At 37.9% G+C, this 19,381-nt stretch overlaps 1 protein-coding gene across 1 annotated transcript in view; it reads right to left on the reverse strand.

The window, feature by feature from the left end:
- Window positions 1–19,381, reverse strand: part of LOC142344372 (uncharacterized) — a 65,424-nt gene that overhangs the window by 44,612 nt on the left and 1,431 nt on the right. The window contains exons 2-5 of the mRNA XM_075395970.1: window positions 14,184–14,450; window positions 13,409–13,550; window positions 6,730–6,907; window positions 4,235–4,350 (exon numbers count right to left, since the gene is read on the reverse strand). Of these exons, the coding sequence (XP_075252085.1) occupies window positions 4,235–4,350; window positions 6,730–6,907; window positions 13,409–13,550; window positions 14,184–14,376 (629 nt within the window). The 5' untranslated portion in view covers window positions 14,377–14,450. The remainder of the gene's footprint in view (window positions 1–4,234; window positions 4,351–6,729; window positions 6,908–13,408; window positions 13,551–14,183; window positions 14,451–19,381) is intronic.

Below are 19,381 nucleotides of genomic sequence, written 5' to 3' on the forward strand. Positions count from 1 at the left end.
ACATTCCGCAAAAGTTCTTTGATTGGATTCTATCTCTCTCATATCGACTCCACCGCCTCGTACTAGAGACAAAAACTCAGGTGACAAGAGATCTAAGCAGTCGCTGTTCTTCTCTTCAGTAGAGCCAAAGAACTTGGGAGGAAGCTCAGTTTCGTCGTCCTCACTACCCTCATAATACAAATCACTCATGAAGAAACAGTCATCTCCTTTATCGTTCGCTGATGAACGGTCTACATAGTACTCGAATCCCTCAGGTGTGACTACCTTCTCCAATTTTGACAAGAATTTTTCCCTATTCTCCTCCTGTAGTCTTCTCTGTTCTTTGCTCTCTATATCAACGTGGGTCAGCGTCTCACGACGCTTCCTTTCCTATTCTTGCTTTTCAACTCGTAACTCTAACTCTCTATCTTCCGATCCTTTTCCTGCATCAAAGTTTTTGCATTCTTCAACTTCAGTTCCTCGACACGCCTCTTCATCAAAACATTCAAATGACTCCTTTTTGAAATCTGTAGAAGCAACATTTGTCTGCAGTCATTCACTAGGGATCACAATTATTTCCTGTCCAGTTCTTTCATCGTACCGATACTTAATACCTTCTTGCTCTTCTCCCAACATACTCCGACCTAATTGTTCTCCTTGCTCCTCACTCAACTTATGCAAATCCACCACATTCTGGAACTTCCTCATCGCCTCATCTTGGCTTTTACATCCTGTTCCCACTAAATCCGAACCAACATCACTAAGCTCAGAATTTTCATCTGAGTTTTTGTTTAAGGAGTATTTTATCCTGCCTTCTGCTTGACTTTTCTCACTTTCCGCTTCTCCTTCCGTTACATTTCTTCCCCTACTTCTACTATTATCCGTATGATCACAGTTTTTTTCTCTACTTTTAGATAGCCTCTCCTCAATGATGTCAAAGTATTGTCCTAATGACATTACCACTTCACCAGTTTCCGACAACCAGAATCTGAATGGCAAATCCGAAACCGCTTGCATCGCCCATCCTCTCAATAGACCAAGCATTGATGACATAGCTAGATCCTCACTCATTTGTAAAACGTCAACAACGTCAAGGTAGTACAACTTCCAGTCTTCCCAATTCGGAAACCTTTCCGACGGGAAATACTCTACAAGCGGGAACACACTCCAATCCATGTTTACTAAACAATTACGAATTTCTTTTTTCCTCTACTTATTCGTAGTGTTCCTCAGCTCTAAGTCTTTCTACTCTTTCTAACAGTCCTCTCTGTCTGAAAATATCCCTTAGCCTCTCACTTTTGCTAAGCCCAATCCCTTCACTATTATCAGTAACTAGTGTTCCTCTAACCTCACTTAATCTCCTTTAACACTCTACACTAAAGTCCTGCTGCTGTTGAACCAACACTGGCCTACTTTACAAACTTCTTTTTTCTCTCTCCCTCAGAGTCAAACTCTCTAACTCGTGTTCCTCCAGTATTAAAAAAAACAAAAACTGCGTGGAAAATCCCTCTCCCTCAAATCTAACCTCTCTATACTCTACTCTATACTCACCAAACCTTATACACGCAACTGTCACTTGTCAAATACCAGCTGGCCAACTTCCTGTTTTAAGCTCTCGATACTCAGAACTGGCCCTCTTTTTCTCAAGGAAGCCAATTACTAACATTGACAGTCTTGAATAACTTAGCTCTCACTTAGCTTTTCTCTCTTTAGACTACCTCTATTTCTCACTTCTCTCTCTTTACCTTGCCTCACAAATCTCTTGGTCTTGGCCAAGGCCCTGTAACAACCTTCTTCTAAGAAAGCCGATACTCTACTCAAGTCTCTGTACAAACTCAGTCTCACGCAACTTACGCTCTTGAATAAGTCAAAACTCACACTCTCAATCTTCTAGTCTCAAGAAAAGCTAAATGTTAACAATACCAACAGTCGCACTCCAGCTCAGCCGAAAACTGCTCTGCACACTCGCACTCTTTCTCTCTCTCTCTCTCTCTCTCCGTCAAGACCCGACTTGATTCTGTCCACGGATTTCTCTTTCTTCTTCACTCGCTGTCGCACAAGTCAATTCTTCACTCTCTCTTGTTGTTCGCACTTGCAAAGTCCACTATTGTTCAACTGCAACCACCACAGCCGCCAAACCACTCCAACCACCAAGAAGTCTCGAGAAAGCCCACCCAGAAGCGCCACTGTAGAAATTTGTACTTTGCTTAGGCTGACTAGCTGGGGCCGACTAGCTAGCGCCCAAAACTCTAACAAAATGAGAGGGGTGTTTTGAGGGCTCTCGGACTTTTATTGGAGTGTTATTTTATCCCCACACTGCTCTTGTCGGCTGTAAGAAACTCTAGTTAGAATAATGAATTGAGTTGAGTAATCAAATAACATTCAAATGATCAAATGAATAAACAGAAAATGTAAAAGATAACAAAATCAAATCAATAATCAACCAGAGTTTTATAATAAAGAGGATTCACAACTTTAACCAAATTCACCACTAAAGAGCTACTATTCTCTAACTCTACAAGCTCTCAATTGAGCCGCTTGATCTAGCTGCGGTTGATTGGTGTTCTCAAGCGTTCTGATTTTCAAGCGCGCAAACCGGTGTTCTGGTTGCCAATCGCTCAAACAGGTGTTCTGAATTTATCAAGTCAATTCAATACCCTCAACAATGTTTTTGTTATCACAACTTCTCTACAGGTCAACTCCTGAGCTACAGCTGTGTTATGGTTGTGTTTTGGTAATGCCATGGTTCTACTCCTAAATAAATTATCAAGCAACAACGTACAAGAATGATCAAAACAAAAGAATCTGTTCACTTCACATTATGGACTACATTAGAAAGGCCTTTCTTACGTAATGTTTGTTATGACTTCAAAAGAATAATTGAATGACCTCAACGCCTTCTTTATACATTGCTGACTGCTATTAAAGCTATTCAAACTAAAAGAAAAGCAGTATCAGACTTATGACGCTACCAATTAATCAATCGGTCAAACTATGAACTCAAGAGTTTAAGCCTTATTTGGAAGTTTAAAGTCCCCCCCACGGTCTCTAAAACAAATTCCCCAAAACTGACAACAACGGAACTTGCCCAACGGTATGCACTAACTTACTACCAAGTTTAACCGCACTGAGGTAAATACCTGATGATAACTAACTTTTACAAATTCAGTCCCTCTCAGAAAATCAAAATTGCACCCACTCAACTTCTAAGTAACCCTTTTTTTGTTCCATAAAAGCCTGGTCTGTCAAATGGCCTTGAATCGCAAGCCAAAAGTCTTACTAGCATTTTGATGGTAACCGATTTTCGAAATTCAAATTGTATCCATTTTTATTGCAAAATTTTGCGAGAAAAGTAGGATTTACCAAATTCTACAATCACCTTTTCGTGTTCAAAAGATGGAATTTTTTAATAATTTCTCAAACTCATTTAACAAAATTTCAAAATTCTTGATACACATGACTGTTCAAATATTCTGTTTTTTTTTTAAATTTTTAGAAGAGAACATTGCTTGAATATTTAATACTTCGGATGATAAATATCCAGTTTTGTTAATTTTTAGTTAAATTTTTACTTAAACAATAGGTGACAGAGATGTTTATAGCCTGGCAGGTATCAAAAAAATTGGTTTCCCTTGTTTTTGGGGCTAAAATGTTTAAAAAAAGAATTTTTCATCACCGACGAATATTTCACCGGCTCGCTGTGGGTTCATCCAACGATGTTTTAGTTTTAATCTACTGTTATCAAAAATCTGGCTAAATACAGACCAATCTTATGGCAAAGACGAAAACAGATTAATTCTAGGGTGCTCAAAAGAGCAAAAATTGATGAAAAACAGCAAATTCACAAAAGATGGGCAAAATGCCGAGAATTCAGCTAATATGGCTGAAAAAACACACCAAAAATCAAATTTCTTTTTACAAAGAAATTTTCTTAAAGCAAAAAACATTAAAACCAGTTACGCTGCCTTTGAATGGCCTCAAAAAATTCGAAAATGCGGGAACAAAAAAATGCAACCCCCAACTGAAAAACAGATTCATTTCTAATATGATTTTGCGCGAATCTAAATAACTCCATATTGTTCTAACAAACTCCGTGATGTAGTTTATTTAATAATAATTTATCACGGAAAATATGAGGTGTTTATTTCCCGTTGTTTGATTTAGTTGATTTATTTACAGTTCAAGTCTAGCTGACGAACATTACAAACTTTGATCTTGTTTTAAAAAACAATTAAAATGAACATAAAAGGCTAACATTTTGCATGATCTGATTTTTCTGCCGTGCTTCAAGAACGACCAGTGTTGAGTAAGTCTGAGAAGGGCTCTCCTCCTGGGCACTGTTAACAGCTGGATATATTCTCCTGGACTCTCCTAAAAATATCGTCTATAACTTTCACCCGCAAAACAGGGAATGAGGCTAACTGCTATAAAGTGAAACGGTTCTAACATTTTACCCAAGGCCGAATTATCCAAATGAGGAAAAAAAACCTTTATACTAAAAAAAACGAAATTTTAATTTTTCGATCTTGCCGATCCCGCGTTCAAAAATTGATTTAAAAAAACAACTGGTGTTTTTGACAATTATTTTTAAATCACATTCATCTTTACCTTTTTACTCATAAGGGTTTCAAAAAAGCAATACAACAATTTTGTCTGGGCAATTTTCATAAAATTTTCAATAAATTAAAATTTCCAGAAGAAAATTTGATATAAAATATACTTTCGGTGTCTTGGGCAGTAAAGATTGCATCTCTTTGTCGCGCAATTTTGTCTGTTTTGTATCTCCAGTGCGAATAATGATTCATTTTGATCAATTGTTGGCTAGAAAGAATTGAAATAGAGCAAAAAGAACAATGTAGTTGTCCAGTCAACAACTTTTATAGTTATGACGACCAAAAGAGTGCTAGGAGAGCACAATTAAGTATTTGTGCTGATCGTAAGGCATAATATTGTGTCAATAATTTCAATGCCAAAAAATCGCATTGACCCTCTTTTCTTTATAGATCTCTCGAGAAGTCCAAAGTTTTTTGTAACTCTGGGACTTATTTATCCTTCCATAATAGGTTTAATTAACAAAAGACAAGATTTCAAAAAAACCGTTTTCTTGGCAACCATATCCAATACCATAAAGCTTCATGGTACCTGTAAGAACCATGAAGGTGCATGGTCTTGTTTATTGTTGCCAGGAATCCAAAAATATTTCTGCAGCACATCTTTGAACAATTCTGAAGAGAGGAGACGTTAACCAGAATTTGGTTCAAACTGTTTTTTAAAAAATTTGAATAAAACAATGGACGTTTCAGCAGATACTTTTCACCATCAAAACGTGACAGAAGAACTTAATTCACGCTTTTTCAGCCTTAGTTTCAAATTTCGTAGGGTCAGGTATATGTTTGCCAAGTTTTCCTGGACACCATATAGGGCTTGAGTATGGTTGCTAAGATTTATCTATGGGGGGCGACCCGGGAGTGCAAAAAGTTTTAAAAACATTTAAAAAATACTTTAGTTCGCTTACGACAATTTTTTTGCTTGCCTGTGGGGCACATCGTGGCTCGAGAACTTTCAAATGGATTGATTGGTAAGGAAACCCCATTTTTGATAGTTTATTAGATATGGAGAGGAGCATTCCTTTTACGCTTGTTTGATTGTTATCCTATAATCTGAGTGTGAACCTCTAACTGCCATATATATATATATATATATATATATATAATATATTCTATTATATATTTATATATATATATATATATATATATATATATATATATATATATATATATTCATATATATCATATTTTCGACGGTTCTCTCTGTAAGAAAAAAAAAGTTTTTGCTAATCAGGTTAATTAAATAGATATTGGTTTTATTTAACTATGTCTATGCCACTTCAGTTCAATGTTTTTAAAAAATTTTTCAGGGGTGGTTAACGCTATATAAAACTTCTCAGTAACTTAAGCAAAAATGTTTTCAGCAGTTTTTAAGAAAATTAGAACTTTTTAAATTTTTTATCAAGTGTCAACACTGTCATATTTACCCATGGCATTTTAACACGAGTGGAGTTCCCCCAATTAAACGGTTTCTACAGATAATCTTAACTTTTTAGATGATCCCTTTTCCATAGTATCGTTAGGTTGAATAACGTAATTTTACTCCTGTAGCGAAAACTTGTTGTACAGGGCCTAAAGATGTTCATGTGACTCACGTTGTTTAAAAAACTATAAATATATGGATTTGTGGAACTCTCTGGTCTTTATCTTCAATAGATCTGCATGCTCCACGAGGTTTTTATTCTGGATTATGCGCGAAAGTCTGGACATAAGCAAATTTGAACGCATGATAGTCTCTGATCATGATCGCGCGAAAGTCTTTTGTGAGTTCATGATCAGACCAATATGGGTTAAAAATTGCCCAAGTCCAGACTTTCGTGCCTTCAAAATTGCCTATCTCCAGACTTTTGTCCATTCAAAATTGCCTATTTCCAGACTACCGTGCTTTCAAAAGTCCAGAATTTTGTGCATTCATTTTTCTTTCCAAACCGCGTAATTTCAGGATCACGGCGCCCCATTGGTGCGTTCATTTCTCTCTACGTATCAACTTTTGGTCTGGAATCTCAGCCGTCTGGGTATCATTCCGTCTGTGATATCAGTGAAAAAAAAACTGATATAATATAAAATGGGAGCTAACTTGGATACCTAATACGGTAAAATTACTAATTTTATGTAAACTTGAGACCCAATTTTTGGCTCTAACCCCAGACAAGAGCCCACGTGATATGTCCTCTGATATGAGTGGTTCGTGCATCACAAACAATCCGTACAGAAATGTGTGATAGAGTGACGTCACATCTATGGCTCGGAACTCTCCCAGGTTCTGAGTGAGATAACTTCTGTACAAGTTGTGCGCCCTCATGAAGTCATCGTCTGTCATGCTGAAGAATACGGTCTATAACCCCTTGGAAACTTAAAATACCTTGATAAAGTCTTGAAAACATTCTTGGTAAAGAAATGTAAAGACAACTGAAAACTTGCAAGATCCTTGCATTTGTTTCAATTTGATATTTTAACAAAGTCATTTCAAGACGACTAGGTCTCAAAACGTACAATTTTGCCGCAAAACGCACATTTTGGAGCTTTCGTGGACAGTCGCAACAGCACTCAGTAATTGGATTAAAATTTGTTTCCTGGATCTTTTTAAATAATTAATTAAGATCAGATTCTAGTACCAAATTTTCTCTCGAGCCGGCTATTTGATAAGCACTAATTTGCGATTTGTTTTCTTAATCAACAATTGAAAATGCTCGAAATGCCGCAGTTGTTATTTCAATCTGAAGCTTTATTCATTGATGCCTAATTGACCAAACTACACTATGGTACCAAAAAGCTACGTACAGCATGATTTCTGCTTTTAAAGCATGATTCGTTCTTTATAAGCATGATTTGCGACAAGGCGTGAAAAAAGGCGTGAAATTTAGAAGTTTTAAGAGATATTTCATTCTCATTTTCTCCGCTTAAACAGAAAAGATGGTTAAACCGCTTTGTTCTTATACCGTTTGCCAAGTTGTTACGCTAAGAGATGTCGGATTTTCATGGTCTAAAATACAAAAGCAACTCAAATTAAAATCAAGATCCACTGCACAGTATGCATACAACCGTTACCTGAAAAACAACAATTTCGAGGCCCAAAAATCGAGCGGAAGACACCCCAATTGTCAAAAAAAATCAGAAAAAAAGTTAGTTGCCGATCTTTTGAAAGATCCCAAAACCTCACTGGAATGAATTCGTGTGGCTCATAACGCTTTCTCTTGCTACGATACAATTTCCAGAGTTACAGTTAGACGAATTCTCAAAAAATATGGCGTTTTTTCGAGAAATGCTCCAAAAAAGTAAGTTTGAAGAATAAAAGCAAGTGTTTCCGTTCAAAATGGTGTATCAATATGCTCAAGAATCCGTTCTCTTTCTGGCAGAATGTGGTTTTTACTGATGAAACAAGGGTGCGCATCTCCAGTGACGGAATCTTTAGAGTTTTTCGAAGAAATGGAACGAGATTTCTTGAAAAAAAACACAACAAATTTGAGTTCGGACAAACGATCACATATGTTTTGGGGTGCAATACGATCAGATGGACGGAAATTGCTTGCTAAGTGTCCAAACAAGCTACACGCTGTCGGTTATTGGGAAAATTTGAAAATTTACGAAGAAAAAATTTGCATTTCCTGGACCTTATTTTTCAGCAAGATAATGCTCCTGTGCATAAATTGAAAATTATCGGCAATTTCTTCCAAGAAAAAGAGTGGGAGGTACTGGAATGGCCAGCATACAGTCCAGATCTGAATCCTATTCAAAATTTATGGGCAATTTTGAAGCAGCGATTACGAAAACAGACAGTTTTTTGGGAAAATTTAGAAGAAAAAGTGTATGAAATTTGGAATGAAATTGACGCAGACGTCGTGAGAAACTTATATGAAGACTATATAAACCGTCTACTGGACGTTAAAAAAGCTAAAAGTGTAAGGACGCGGTATTAGAGAACTAATTTGAACTCAAAATGTTACATTATTTGTTGTTTCTTTTGCCTTTTTAAAAATTTTTATTAGGTGTACGTAGCTTTTTGGTACCATAGTGTATATCATCAAATTCTACGTTCTCTGAACTTGTAAATAAAATCGGCATCGCTGTTAATACAGCTAATTTTAAAAAAAATTACGGAATTCTGGCTACTTTTTAAAGGTAAAATTGTATTTTTTTCGCCAAAAAATGTAGTTTTCAATCACAATGCATGGGAAGATATCTCGTAGCCAGTTCCAAGTCTATATCAGTAATAGGCAAGTCTAACTGCAAGACTTATTTTGTTTTTCAGTACTGGGCAGGTTTTAATACAAGTCTAGCAAGTCTGGCAAGTTTGTCGTGCTCGAGGCCTGGGTAAAACTTGCAAAATTATTCCCAACTCAACACAAACTTTTCGAAAATTTCTTGGGTGACAATTTTGAATTTATGAAAAAGTCTGTAACGCGATATATTACCTGAATTTCTACTATGTACTCATAGCTTGTATAAAATCATGTACCAAAATATCAAATAAGATTTCCGAGGAGATTCTGAGGACATGAGGATATAATATGCTGACATTATGATGACAAATGAATCGTTTTCAGCCGTTTTTCAACCGTTTCAGCACAAAAAATAGCCGACATACCAAGTGCCAAACCTGTCTAACCGAGGGAAAATTGTTAAAAAGTGCACAACAGTGTGTTTTCTCTTGCTGGCCTGAGGCTCTGTCAACCAACATCAAGAGCCAACTGACTAGATAATGTTACAAAACGCTAAGGGGGCCCAAAATCAACCGGAACAAGAATCAAGCCGAAATTCATGAATTATGCCGATGACTATTTTGGCTAAATATGGTGTTTTATTTTGAACATGTTACCTATTTTTGGCGTTTTCCCGACCTACGTTTAATATTTTTTCGGCTAAATTTGGCGTCTTCCGTCCATATTTTTGACAAACTTTGGCAAATTTTACCGCTAGCGTTTTTGGGGTCTATTTTTGGCAATTTTTTGGCTAGCTTTGGCGTTTTCTGAACCTATTTTGGACAATTTTCCGTCTACTTTTTGCAATTTCGACCTATTTCGGACAATTTGTTGATTTTTTTAACTTGTAATGCACTTTGAAACACAAAAATTCAATTTTCAACAGTTTAGTTCGTTCTTAACAAGGTTTATCCGTTAAATTCAAAGACGAAAGCTTTTGGGTTTGTCTATTTTGAAATAATCTTTGCAATTTTTTCATCCCATTTACTAGGAAGCAATATCTTGTCTAAGGTCTAATTAGACAATTATATTTTTCATGAGTAAAGCTCATAATTTTTCTTTGCTCAGACAAATTGGTTTCGCTAATTCTGAATGAATTCTTGAGGTTTTCAAGCATTTATTGCTTTTTTGAAGTCTTATTATTGCGTCCATTTAATCAAAGTTCTATGGGGTATCAAGGGAGCTATATAAAAACCATCTAATGCTTCCAATGGATAAATAAGACTTTTTTGGCAAAATAACACGATGTATCCAAAACTCATCATTTATTTTTGACTCAATGACTTTTTAGTCACATTAAATATTTGATTAACAATAAAAACATTTTTGTAATAATGGAGGAACAGCAGGAGCAATATCAGTTGTGGTCTTATTGTGGGACTTTGTAGTTCAAAAATTATTTGGATATTAATGGGGCGCTGTATTTTTTTTAAATACTTTTGCTTTTCTTGTTTTTATGCTAGTTACAGACAAAGTTATTTTCCATTCAAACCTCAATTATTGACAGATAAAAATTACATCAAAAGAGAGGCCAATGAACATACATCATGATATCAGCAAAAAGCATATGGTTTTTTTGGCTTCAACGTTGTTGGCGTAAAATTGTTTGCGAAACTTTGAGTTCTTCTTGTATAAAGTGTTAATACAGGCAGAACCCAAAAATTAGTCTCATTGTGGACAAGGAAAAAATACAATTAGTCTCTTAAGCAGAAACAGTTACACTAATTGGATTTTTTTCTTGAAAACTTACGGTTTTTATGCCTTACGGATCTAAATTTTGCCCATTTCAATATTATTTTGCTATCTTTAATTGTAGTCTCATTCAAGAGAGAGATTGCATTCTTTTTCAAAGAATTTTTTTGTTGTCTTAATTGTTGATTAATTATTTAAATAATTTTTTAATACTACGAAATTAATACTACGAACTTCTATTGATTTTATTGAATTTTTCCACTTTTGTAGGTTCTTTTTTTACTCTCTGGTCCCGTCTTTCTAATAATGTCACATTAATAACAAATTTTATAACACGATAATTGCTTTGAGGTATGGAGCAATTGATTATAATCAAAACTTTTTTTGAATAGAGTTGGATACTATAATCTTGGACACCGTGTCCTCGCAAAACTGAAACGACTTCTTGATTTTGCCTATATTTGCTTTTTTTCTAGTCTTATGATTTTCTGTATAACGGCAAGTCTCAATGGTTTTACTTGAAAATTTAAATGAAGACATTGAAAGGTTTCTGTTGATTGCTAGTTGTTTTCAGTACTTTTAGCTTGAATGTTTTGAAAAAATTTAAATGGATTTTCTGACTTTGCCATTTTTTTCTGTCTACTTGTTAAAAAATTTCAATAAAGCCAGCTGCTATATCATTTCTGGTAAAATTAAGTAATTTGCTTTAGTTTACTTTTATCTGATGCTATTTTGTTTTTTCCTTAAGTTTTTTTCAAAAAGTGGATAATCATTGAGTTTTGAGTTTTGGTCGTAAGAAATGCTTGTTGATCATATTTGTGCTTGAAATGCTTGTTGTTCTTATTTGATTTCGTTGTTATTCTTGTCTCTCACTCTGTTTATTGGCAGTTATCATCGGTTCTTCAATGAGTTATTCTTTCATATTGGTTAGAGCTTAAAGCAATTTTTTAAATGGATAAACCTATTATTTACAAACTCTAAGGCATTTTTGAAAGTTTTCTATCTTTCACTCATTTGGTGGACAAATTGAGTCAAAAACGTGGTTGAGCGGGGTCAGAACATAAAGTGCCGACGCACATTACCGAGCCCCCTTGATTGAATTAAGTAGTCAAAGCGGAGAAAAATTGATGCAAAAACTGACTTTTTTAATTTTACCTTAATTTTTTCATGATATGTTATATTCTATGAAATTCAAGATTACTTGCAAAGAGTTGGCAAAACTATAATTTTTAAAATGGACGAAAAACCTAAGGCCTAAGAAAAGTTCAGTGATTTTGCAAACTCAGTCATTTCACAAACACAACGAGGTTGATAATTAGAATATTTAAGGTATAAATTTAAAATTTCTCCTCATTGACCCATTAACCTGACTGTCACCTCGTTTTAGGGTAAAAATTTCGGGATAAGCTCTATAAAGTCCCCTCAATTCACTACTTCCCTCAAATTTAAAGTTTTGGGGTGAATATTTAGGGCCATTTTCTTATTACGTTTGCATCGTCTTGTTGTAACTTTTCAGTAAATGCTAAAAAATCTCTTGATTATAGTGCACTTCACTCTTTCACTCCTACGATTTTTGAGGTAAATATTCGATGAGGCAAATTTGAAAGATCCTCTCAAACTCACTCAAAAAGTGTTCTGTTGTGGATATTGAAGGAGGCAAATTCTTTAAAATCACCCCCCATTCCATCATCCTCGCAGTCTTACAGCATTTTAAGAGGATTTTAAGAGGTGAATTCTGATAAGTCCCCTCATTCCAATGCCCGCTCAAAGTTACATCGTTTTGGATAGGGTGGGGTAGATTGTTTAGGGGGATAAGTGTAAGCTACACAAATTTCCGTCATTTCATTGGCCCCCTCCAGCTTTCATCTTTTTACAGTGAAAATTTATAGCGATAACTTCTGAAACGTCTACTCGTTCCAGTATCCCTTCACGCTTACATCTTTTTGGGGTAAATTTTTAATGATAAAAAAGTGAGCTCAATATCCGTGTTGAGGAATTTTGTTTTTCACTTGTAAGAAATCGTCGTTTTTAAATCGTTTTCATTAGACAAAACGATCAAAGCCCTTACGTGGTACTCGTCGTTTTGTTCGTTATTTCGTCGTTATTTTTATGTAAGAAAAAAACAACAAAAAAGGTGATCAACGATGGGATTCGAACCATTAAACACCCGATGCATTACCTGATGCACTCACCACTGCGCTATCAGGCCATAATACAAATTCAATAGAGAAAAACTAGTTCAAGAGCAATTAAACGACAAAAAAAACGATCAAAAAACGATGATTTTTTCTGAAAAAAAAGCGCCGTAAGAAACGACAAAAAAACGATGAAAAAACCATAAAAAAACGAAAATTTCATTTGAAAAAAAACGACGTAGGAAACGACAAAAAAAACAACGAAGAAACGATCATTTCTTACACTTAAAAGACGACATAAACGACGGAAACTAATGAAAACGACGAAAACGACGACCATACGACAAAAACGACGACAAAATGACGAAAAAGACGATTTCTTACAAAAAGATTGTCGTTTTTTCGTCGTTGTCCTCAACACGGGTATTCACCATTTCCCCAATAGCATTATCCTACATCGTTTTTTGGGAAGAGGAGGATTTTAGAGGGAATTTTGACACAGTTAGGTAAGTAAAAATTTGGTTGTGGTTCTAGAACTGCACAAGATTTTGATTCCCGAATCCTTCCCAAGGGAACCCCCAAAGAAATTACTGCTCACATCATTGTATATTATAAATAGTTTGATGATTGTGGGTAGGATTCCTCTACGCCCTATGTCTTCTGATTGGTTGGGGGATATTTCGACAAGGACCCGGATTTTTCGTAACTTTCTGAACAGCTAATAAATAATATTTGAGACTAATTACTTAAAAAAATAAAAATAGAAAAAAAATATTTAAAAATTAGTTCAGGTAACCTGTGTAGTTGATCACATGCACGCAAATGTGACTCCTTAAACTTCCTCTCAATTGCATGGAGACAGTCATCCAGCATGACCAAGTGGGCGAAGTTGAAACTCTCCCTCAGAATGAAACCCTGCATGGTCCCTCTTCGCAGTCCTAAGTGCACCATCACAAAAACCAAGGAACTTGTTAAACAACCTTTGGGTCTTTACCATTATAGACTTCACCCGACAAAACCCAGGCTGAGGTGCGAGACCAAAAGACGATATGTTCCGACCAAAATGAGCAAAGCAGGTGGGGGTTGTGCTTATCTTACAAATATTACTATCTGGAATAATTCATAATTGCACAAAAGTCTGGACATGAACGCACGAAAGTCTGCAGATACGCACTTTTGAACGCAAAAAACTCGACAAAAGTCTGGACATAGGCACTTTTGGTCTGGAACGATCTGGGAATACCGACTTTTGGTCTGGGTAGTCAACCTGGTAACTATGGAAACCGTTATGGTACTTCATGTTTGGTATGTAATTCATAAAAGTACCGTTTTATTCTTTCCCTGAGAAGCAAAATTGATATATCATGCCGTCACACCCAAAGTAAAAATTTTTGACCAAAGCTTTGATGCCTTAACGATATATAAGAGACAGATGTATAAGAAAACAAATCGGTATATTTCAGGACAAAAGTACCCATTTTCTTGGGCATGCAAAATTTAAGGCAAGCAAAACTAGCAAAATTTTACGCATGTTGAAACGCGTGAACGAAAAATATTCGTTTTCTTCTAACCAATGTCTTTTGTCTCAGATGCGATGCTCTCTACCCTCTTGATTCCGGCATCGTGTGCCAGCGAGTTGGCATGACTGGAATTATTCTTGCCACTTCCAGCAGTGAGTCTGCCTCTCTGGCTCATGAGAGTGTTGGACTGGTTGTCCCCTCCCCTGTGCCCCCCACTGGGACGCCGATCGGACGCACGGAACATTTAGGACGGAGATAGAAGAAGGCTGTGATTGCTTCTCACGACAACTGTCAGGGATGTCAAAGCAGGTTCAATTACTGGAAACGTATATAAGGTATAGACACCCCCAATCATGGTAAGCATACTATAATGGGGGCTATAATTCCGTGTGGGGAGGGGAGAGGGGTGGCTATAATGGGAAAAGCCCCCTGTTTCTATAATGCCGACTGCTAATTTACGAGGGGAAATGATCGATGGGTGAAATGATCGATGGGTGAAATGATCGATGGGTGAAATGATCGATGGGTGAAATGATCGATGGGTGAAATGATCGATGGGTGAAATGATCGATGGGTGAAATGATCGATGGGTGAAATTATCGATGGGTGAAATGATCGATGGGTGAAATGATCGATGGGTGAAATGATCGATGGGTGAAATTATCGATGGGTGAAATGATCGATGGGTGAAATGATCGATGGGTGAAATGATCGATGGGTGAAATGATCGATGGGTGAAATGATCGATGGGTGAAATGATCGATGGGTGAAATGATAGAGGGGTGAAATGATCGATGGGTGAAATGATCGATGGGTGAAATGATCGATGGGTGAAATGATAGAGGGGTGAAATGATCGATGGGTGAAATGATAGAGGGGTGAAATGATCGATGGGTGAAATGATCGATGGGTGAAATGATCGATGGGTGAAATGATCGATGGGTGAAATGATAGAGGGGTGAAATGATCGATGGGTGAAATGATAGAGGGGTGAAATGATCGATGGGTGAAATGATCGATGGGTGAAATGATCGATGGGTGAAATGATCGATGGGTGAAATGATCGATGGGTGAAATGATCGATGGGTGAAATGATCGATGGGTGAAATGATCGATGGGTGAAATGATCGATGGGTGAAATGATCGATGGGTGAAATGATCGATGGGTGAAATGATCCATGGGTGAAATGATCGATGGGTGAAATGATAGAGGGGTGAAATGATCGATGGGTGAAATGATAGAGGGGTGAAATGATCGATGGGTGAAATGATCGATGGGTGAAATGATCGATGGGTGAAATGATCGATGGGTGAAATGATCGATGGGTGAAATGATCGATGGGTGAAATGATCGATGGGTGAAATGATCGATGGGTGAAATGATCGATGGGTGAAATGATCGATGGGTGAAATGATCGATGGGTGAAATGATCGATGGGTGAAATGATCGATGGGTGAAATGATCGATGGGTGAAATGATCGATGGGTGAAATGATCGATGCGTGAAATGATCGATGGGTGAAATGATCGATGGGTGAAATGATCGATGGGTGAAATGATCGATGGGTGAAATGATCGATGGGTGAAATGATCGATGGGTGAAATGATCGATGGGTGAAATGATAGAGGGGTGAAATGATCGATGGGTGAAATGATAGAGGGGTGAAATGATCGATGGGTGAAATGATCGATGGGTGAAATGATCGATGGGTGAAATTATCGATGGGTGAAATGATCGATGGGTGAAATGATCGATGGGTGAAATGATAGAGGGGTGAAATGATCGATGGGTGAAATGATAGAGGGGTGAAATGATCGATGGGTGAAATGATCGATGGGTGAAATGATCGATGGGTGAAATGATCGATGGGTGAAATGATCGATGGGTGAAATGATCGATGGGTGAAATGATCGATGGGTGAAATGATCGATGGGTGAAATGATCGATGGGTGAAATGATCGATGGGTGAAATGATCGATGGGTGAAATGATCGATGGGTGAAATGAACGATGGGTGAAATGATCGATGGGTGAAATGATAGAGGGGTGAAATGATCGATGGGTGAAATGATAGAGGGGTGAAATGATCGATGGGCGAAATGATCGATGGGTGAAATGATCGATGGGTGAAATGATCGATGGGTGAAATGATCGATGGGTGAAATGATCGATGGGTGAAATGATCGATGGGTGAAATGATCGATGGGTGAAATGATCGATGGGTGAAATGATCGATGGGTGAAATTATCGATGGGTGAAATGATCGATGGGTGAAATGATCGATGGGTGAAATGATCGATGGGTGAAATGATCGATGGGTGAAATGATCGATGGGTGAAATGATCGATGGGTGAAATGATCGATGGGTGAAATGATAGAGGGGTGAAATGATCGATGGGTGAAATGATAGAGGGGTGAAATGATCGATGGGTGATAATGATCGATGGGTGAAATGACCGATGGGTGAAATGATCGATGGGTGAAATGATCGATGGGTGAAATGATCGATGGGTGAAATGATCGATGGGTGAAATGATCGATGGGTGAAATGATCGATGGGTGAAATGATCGATGGGTGAAATGATCGATGGGTGAAATGATCGATGGGTGAAATGATCGATGGGTGAAATGATCGATGGGTGAAATGATCGATGGGTGAAATGATCGATGGGTGAAATGATCGATGGGTGAAATGATCGATGGGTGAAATGATCGATGGGTGAAATGATCGATGGGTGAAATGATCGATGGGTGAAATGATAGAGGGGTGAAATGATCGATGGGTGAAATGATCGATGGGTGAAATGATCGATGGGTGAAATGATCGATGGGTGAAATGATCGATGGGTGAAATGATCGATGGGTGAAATGATCGATGGGTGAAATGATCGATGGGTGAAATGATCGATGGGTGAAATGATCGATGGGTGAAATGATCGATGGGTGAAATGATCGATGGGTGAAATGATCGATGGGTGAAATGATCGATGGGTGAAATGATCGATGGGTGAAATGATCGATGGGTGAAATGATCGATGGGTGAAATGATCGATGGGTGAAATGATCGATGGGTGAAATGATCGATGGGTGAAATGATCGATGGGTGAAATGATCGATGGGTGAAATGATCGATGGGTGAAATGATCGATGGGTGAAGTGATCGATGGGTGAAATGATCGATGGGTGAAATGATCGATGGGTGAAATGATCGATGGGTGAAATGATCGATGGGTGAAATGATCGATGGGTGAAATGATCGATGGGTGAAATGATCGATGGGTGAAATGATAGAGGGGTGAAATGATCGATGGGTGAAATGATCGATGGGTGAAATGATAGAGGGGTGAAATGATCGATGGGTGAAATGATCGATGGGTGAAATGATCGATGGGTGAAATGATCGATGGGTGAAATGATCGATGGGTGAAATGATCGATGGGTGAAATGATCGATGGGTGAAATGATCGATGGGTGAAATGATCGATGGGTGAAATGATCGATGGGTGAAATGATAGAGGGGTGAAATGATCGATGGGTGAAATGATCGATGGGTGAAATGATCGATGGGTCAAATGATCGATGGGTGAAATGATCGATGGGTGAAATGATCGATGGGTGAAAGGATCGATGGGTGAAATGATCGATGGGTGAAATGATCGATGGGTGAAATGATCGATGGGTGAAATGATCGATGGGTGAAATGATAGAGGGGTGAAATGATCGATGGGTGAAATGATAGAGGGGTGAAATGATCGATGGGTGAAATGATAGAGGGGTGAAATGATCGTTGGGTGAAATGATCGATGGGTGAAAGGATCGATGGGTGAAATGATCGATGGGTGAAATGATCGATGGGTGAAATGATCGATGGGTGAAATGATCGATGGGTGAAATGATCGATGGGTGAAATGATCGATGGGTGAAATGATCGATGGGTGAAATGATCGATGGGTGAAATGATCGATGGGTGAAATGATCGATGGGTGAAATGATCGATGGGTGAAATGATCGATGGGTGAAATGATCGATGGGTGAAATGATCGATGGGTGAAATGATCGATGGGTGAAATGATCGATGGGTGAAATGATAGAGGGGTGAAATGATCGATGGGTGAAATGATAGAGGGGTGAAATGATCGATGGGTGAAATGATCGATGGGTGAAATGATCGATGGGTGAAATGATCGATGGGTGAAATGATCGATGGGTGAAATGATCGATGGGTGAAATGATCGATGGGTGAAATGACGATGGGTGAAATGATCGATGGGTGAAATGATCGATGGGTGAAATGATCGATGGGTGAAATGGTCGATGGGTGAAATGATCGATGGGTGAAATGATCGATGGGTGGAATGATCGATGGGTGAAATGATAGAGGGGTGAAATGATCGATGGGTGAAATGATCGATGGGTGAAATGATCGATGGGTGAAATGATCGATGGGTGAAATGATCGATGGGTGAAATGATCGATGGGTGAAATGATCGATGGGTGAAATGATCGATGGGTGAAATGATCGATGGGTGAAATGATCGATGGGTGAAATGATCGATGGGTGAAATGATCGATGGGTGAAATGATCGATGGGTGAAATGATCGATGGGTGAAATGGTAGAGGGGTGAAATGATAGAGGGGTGAAATGATCGATGGGTGAAATGATAGAGGGGTGAAATGATCGATGGGTGAAATGATAGAGGGGTGAAATGGTATGGTTATGCCGGAATAAATGAATCGGGCTGAAAAAATGTTGACTCCTCTTAAGCTTTCCTCTCGTTCTTTTTTGCTCCTCAAGAGATCTTATCACTAGCCAAACTTAGCGTGAAAAAGCAGAGCTTCTGATTAGGCAGTTTTCAGCCCAAATTGATATGTGCCCAACACTTTACCAAAACATTTGTTACTAAGTTAGTCAATAGTGATGTTCTTTGTCTTCATGGCATTCTACCAATTTTAGGAAATCATTAAGTAAAACCACGCAAGCATAAGAAAATAGGAGTCTTTCCCATTATAGCCCCCCCCCCCCCCCCCCAGCTTAGTGGTCAGATAACCGGATCTATTCTGTTTCGCCCCCCCCCCAGTGTTTTTTAAGACCCCCAGTTACAAATTATGTTGTTATATAGCACGTTACTATGTAAGAAAACAGCACGTGCGCCTGGGGGGTCATAAAAGATTTGTGCTCACTAAGCTGGGGGAGGGGGCGAAACAGAATAAATCCAGATAATCTATAGCCCCCCAATCATGGTAATTG

Source organism: Convolutriloba macropyga, chromosome 8, assembly GCF_964194025.1.
Source record: "Convolutriloba macropyga chromosome 8, txConMacr16.3, whole genome shotgun sequence".
Classification (NCBI taxonomy): Eukaryota; Metazoa; Xenacoelomorpha; order Acoela; family Convolutidae; genus Convolutriloba; species Convolutriloba macropyga.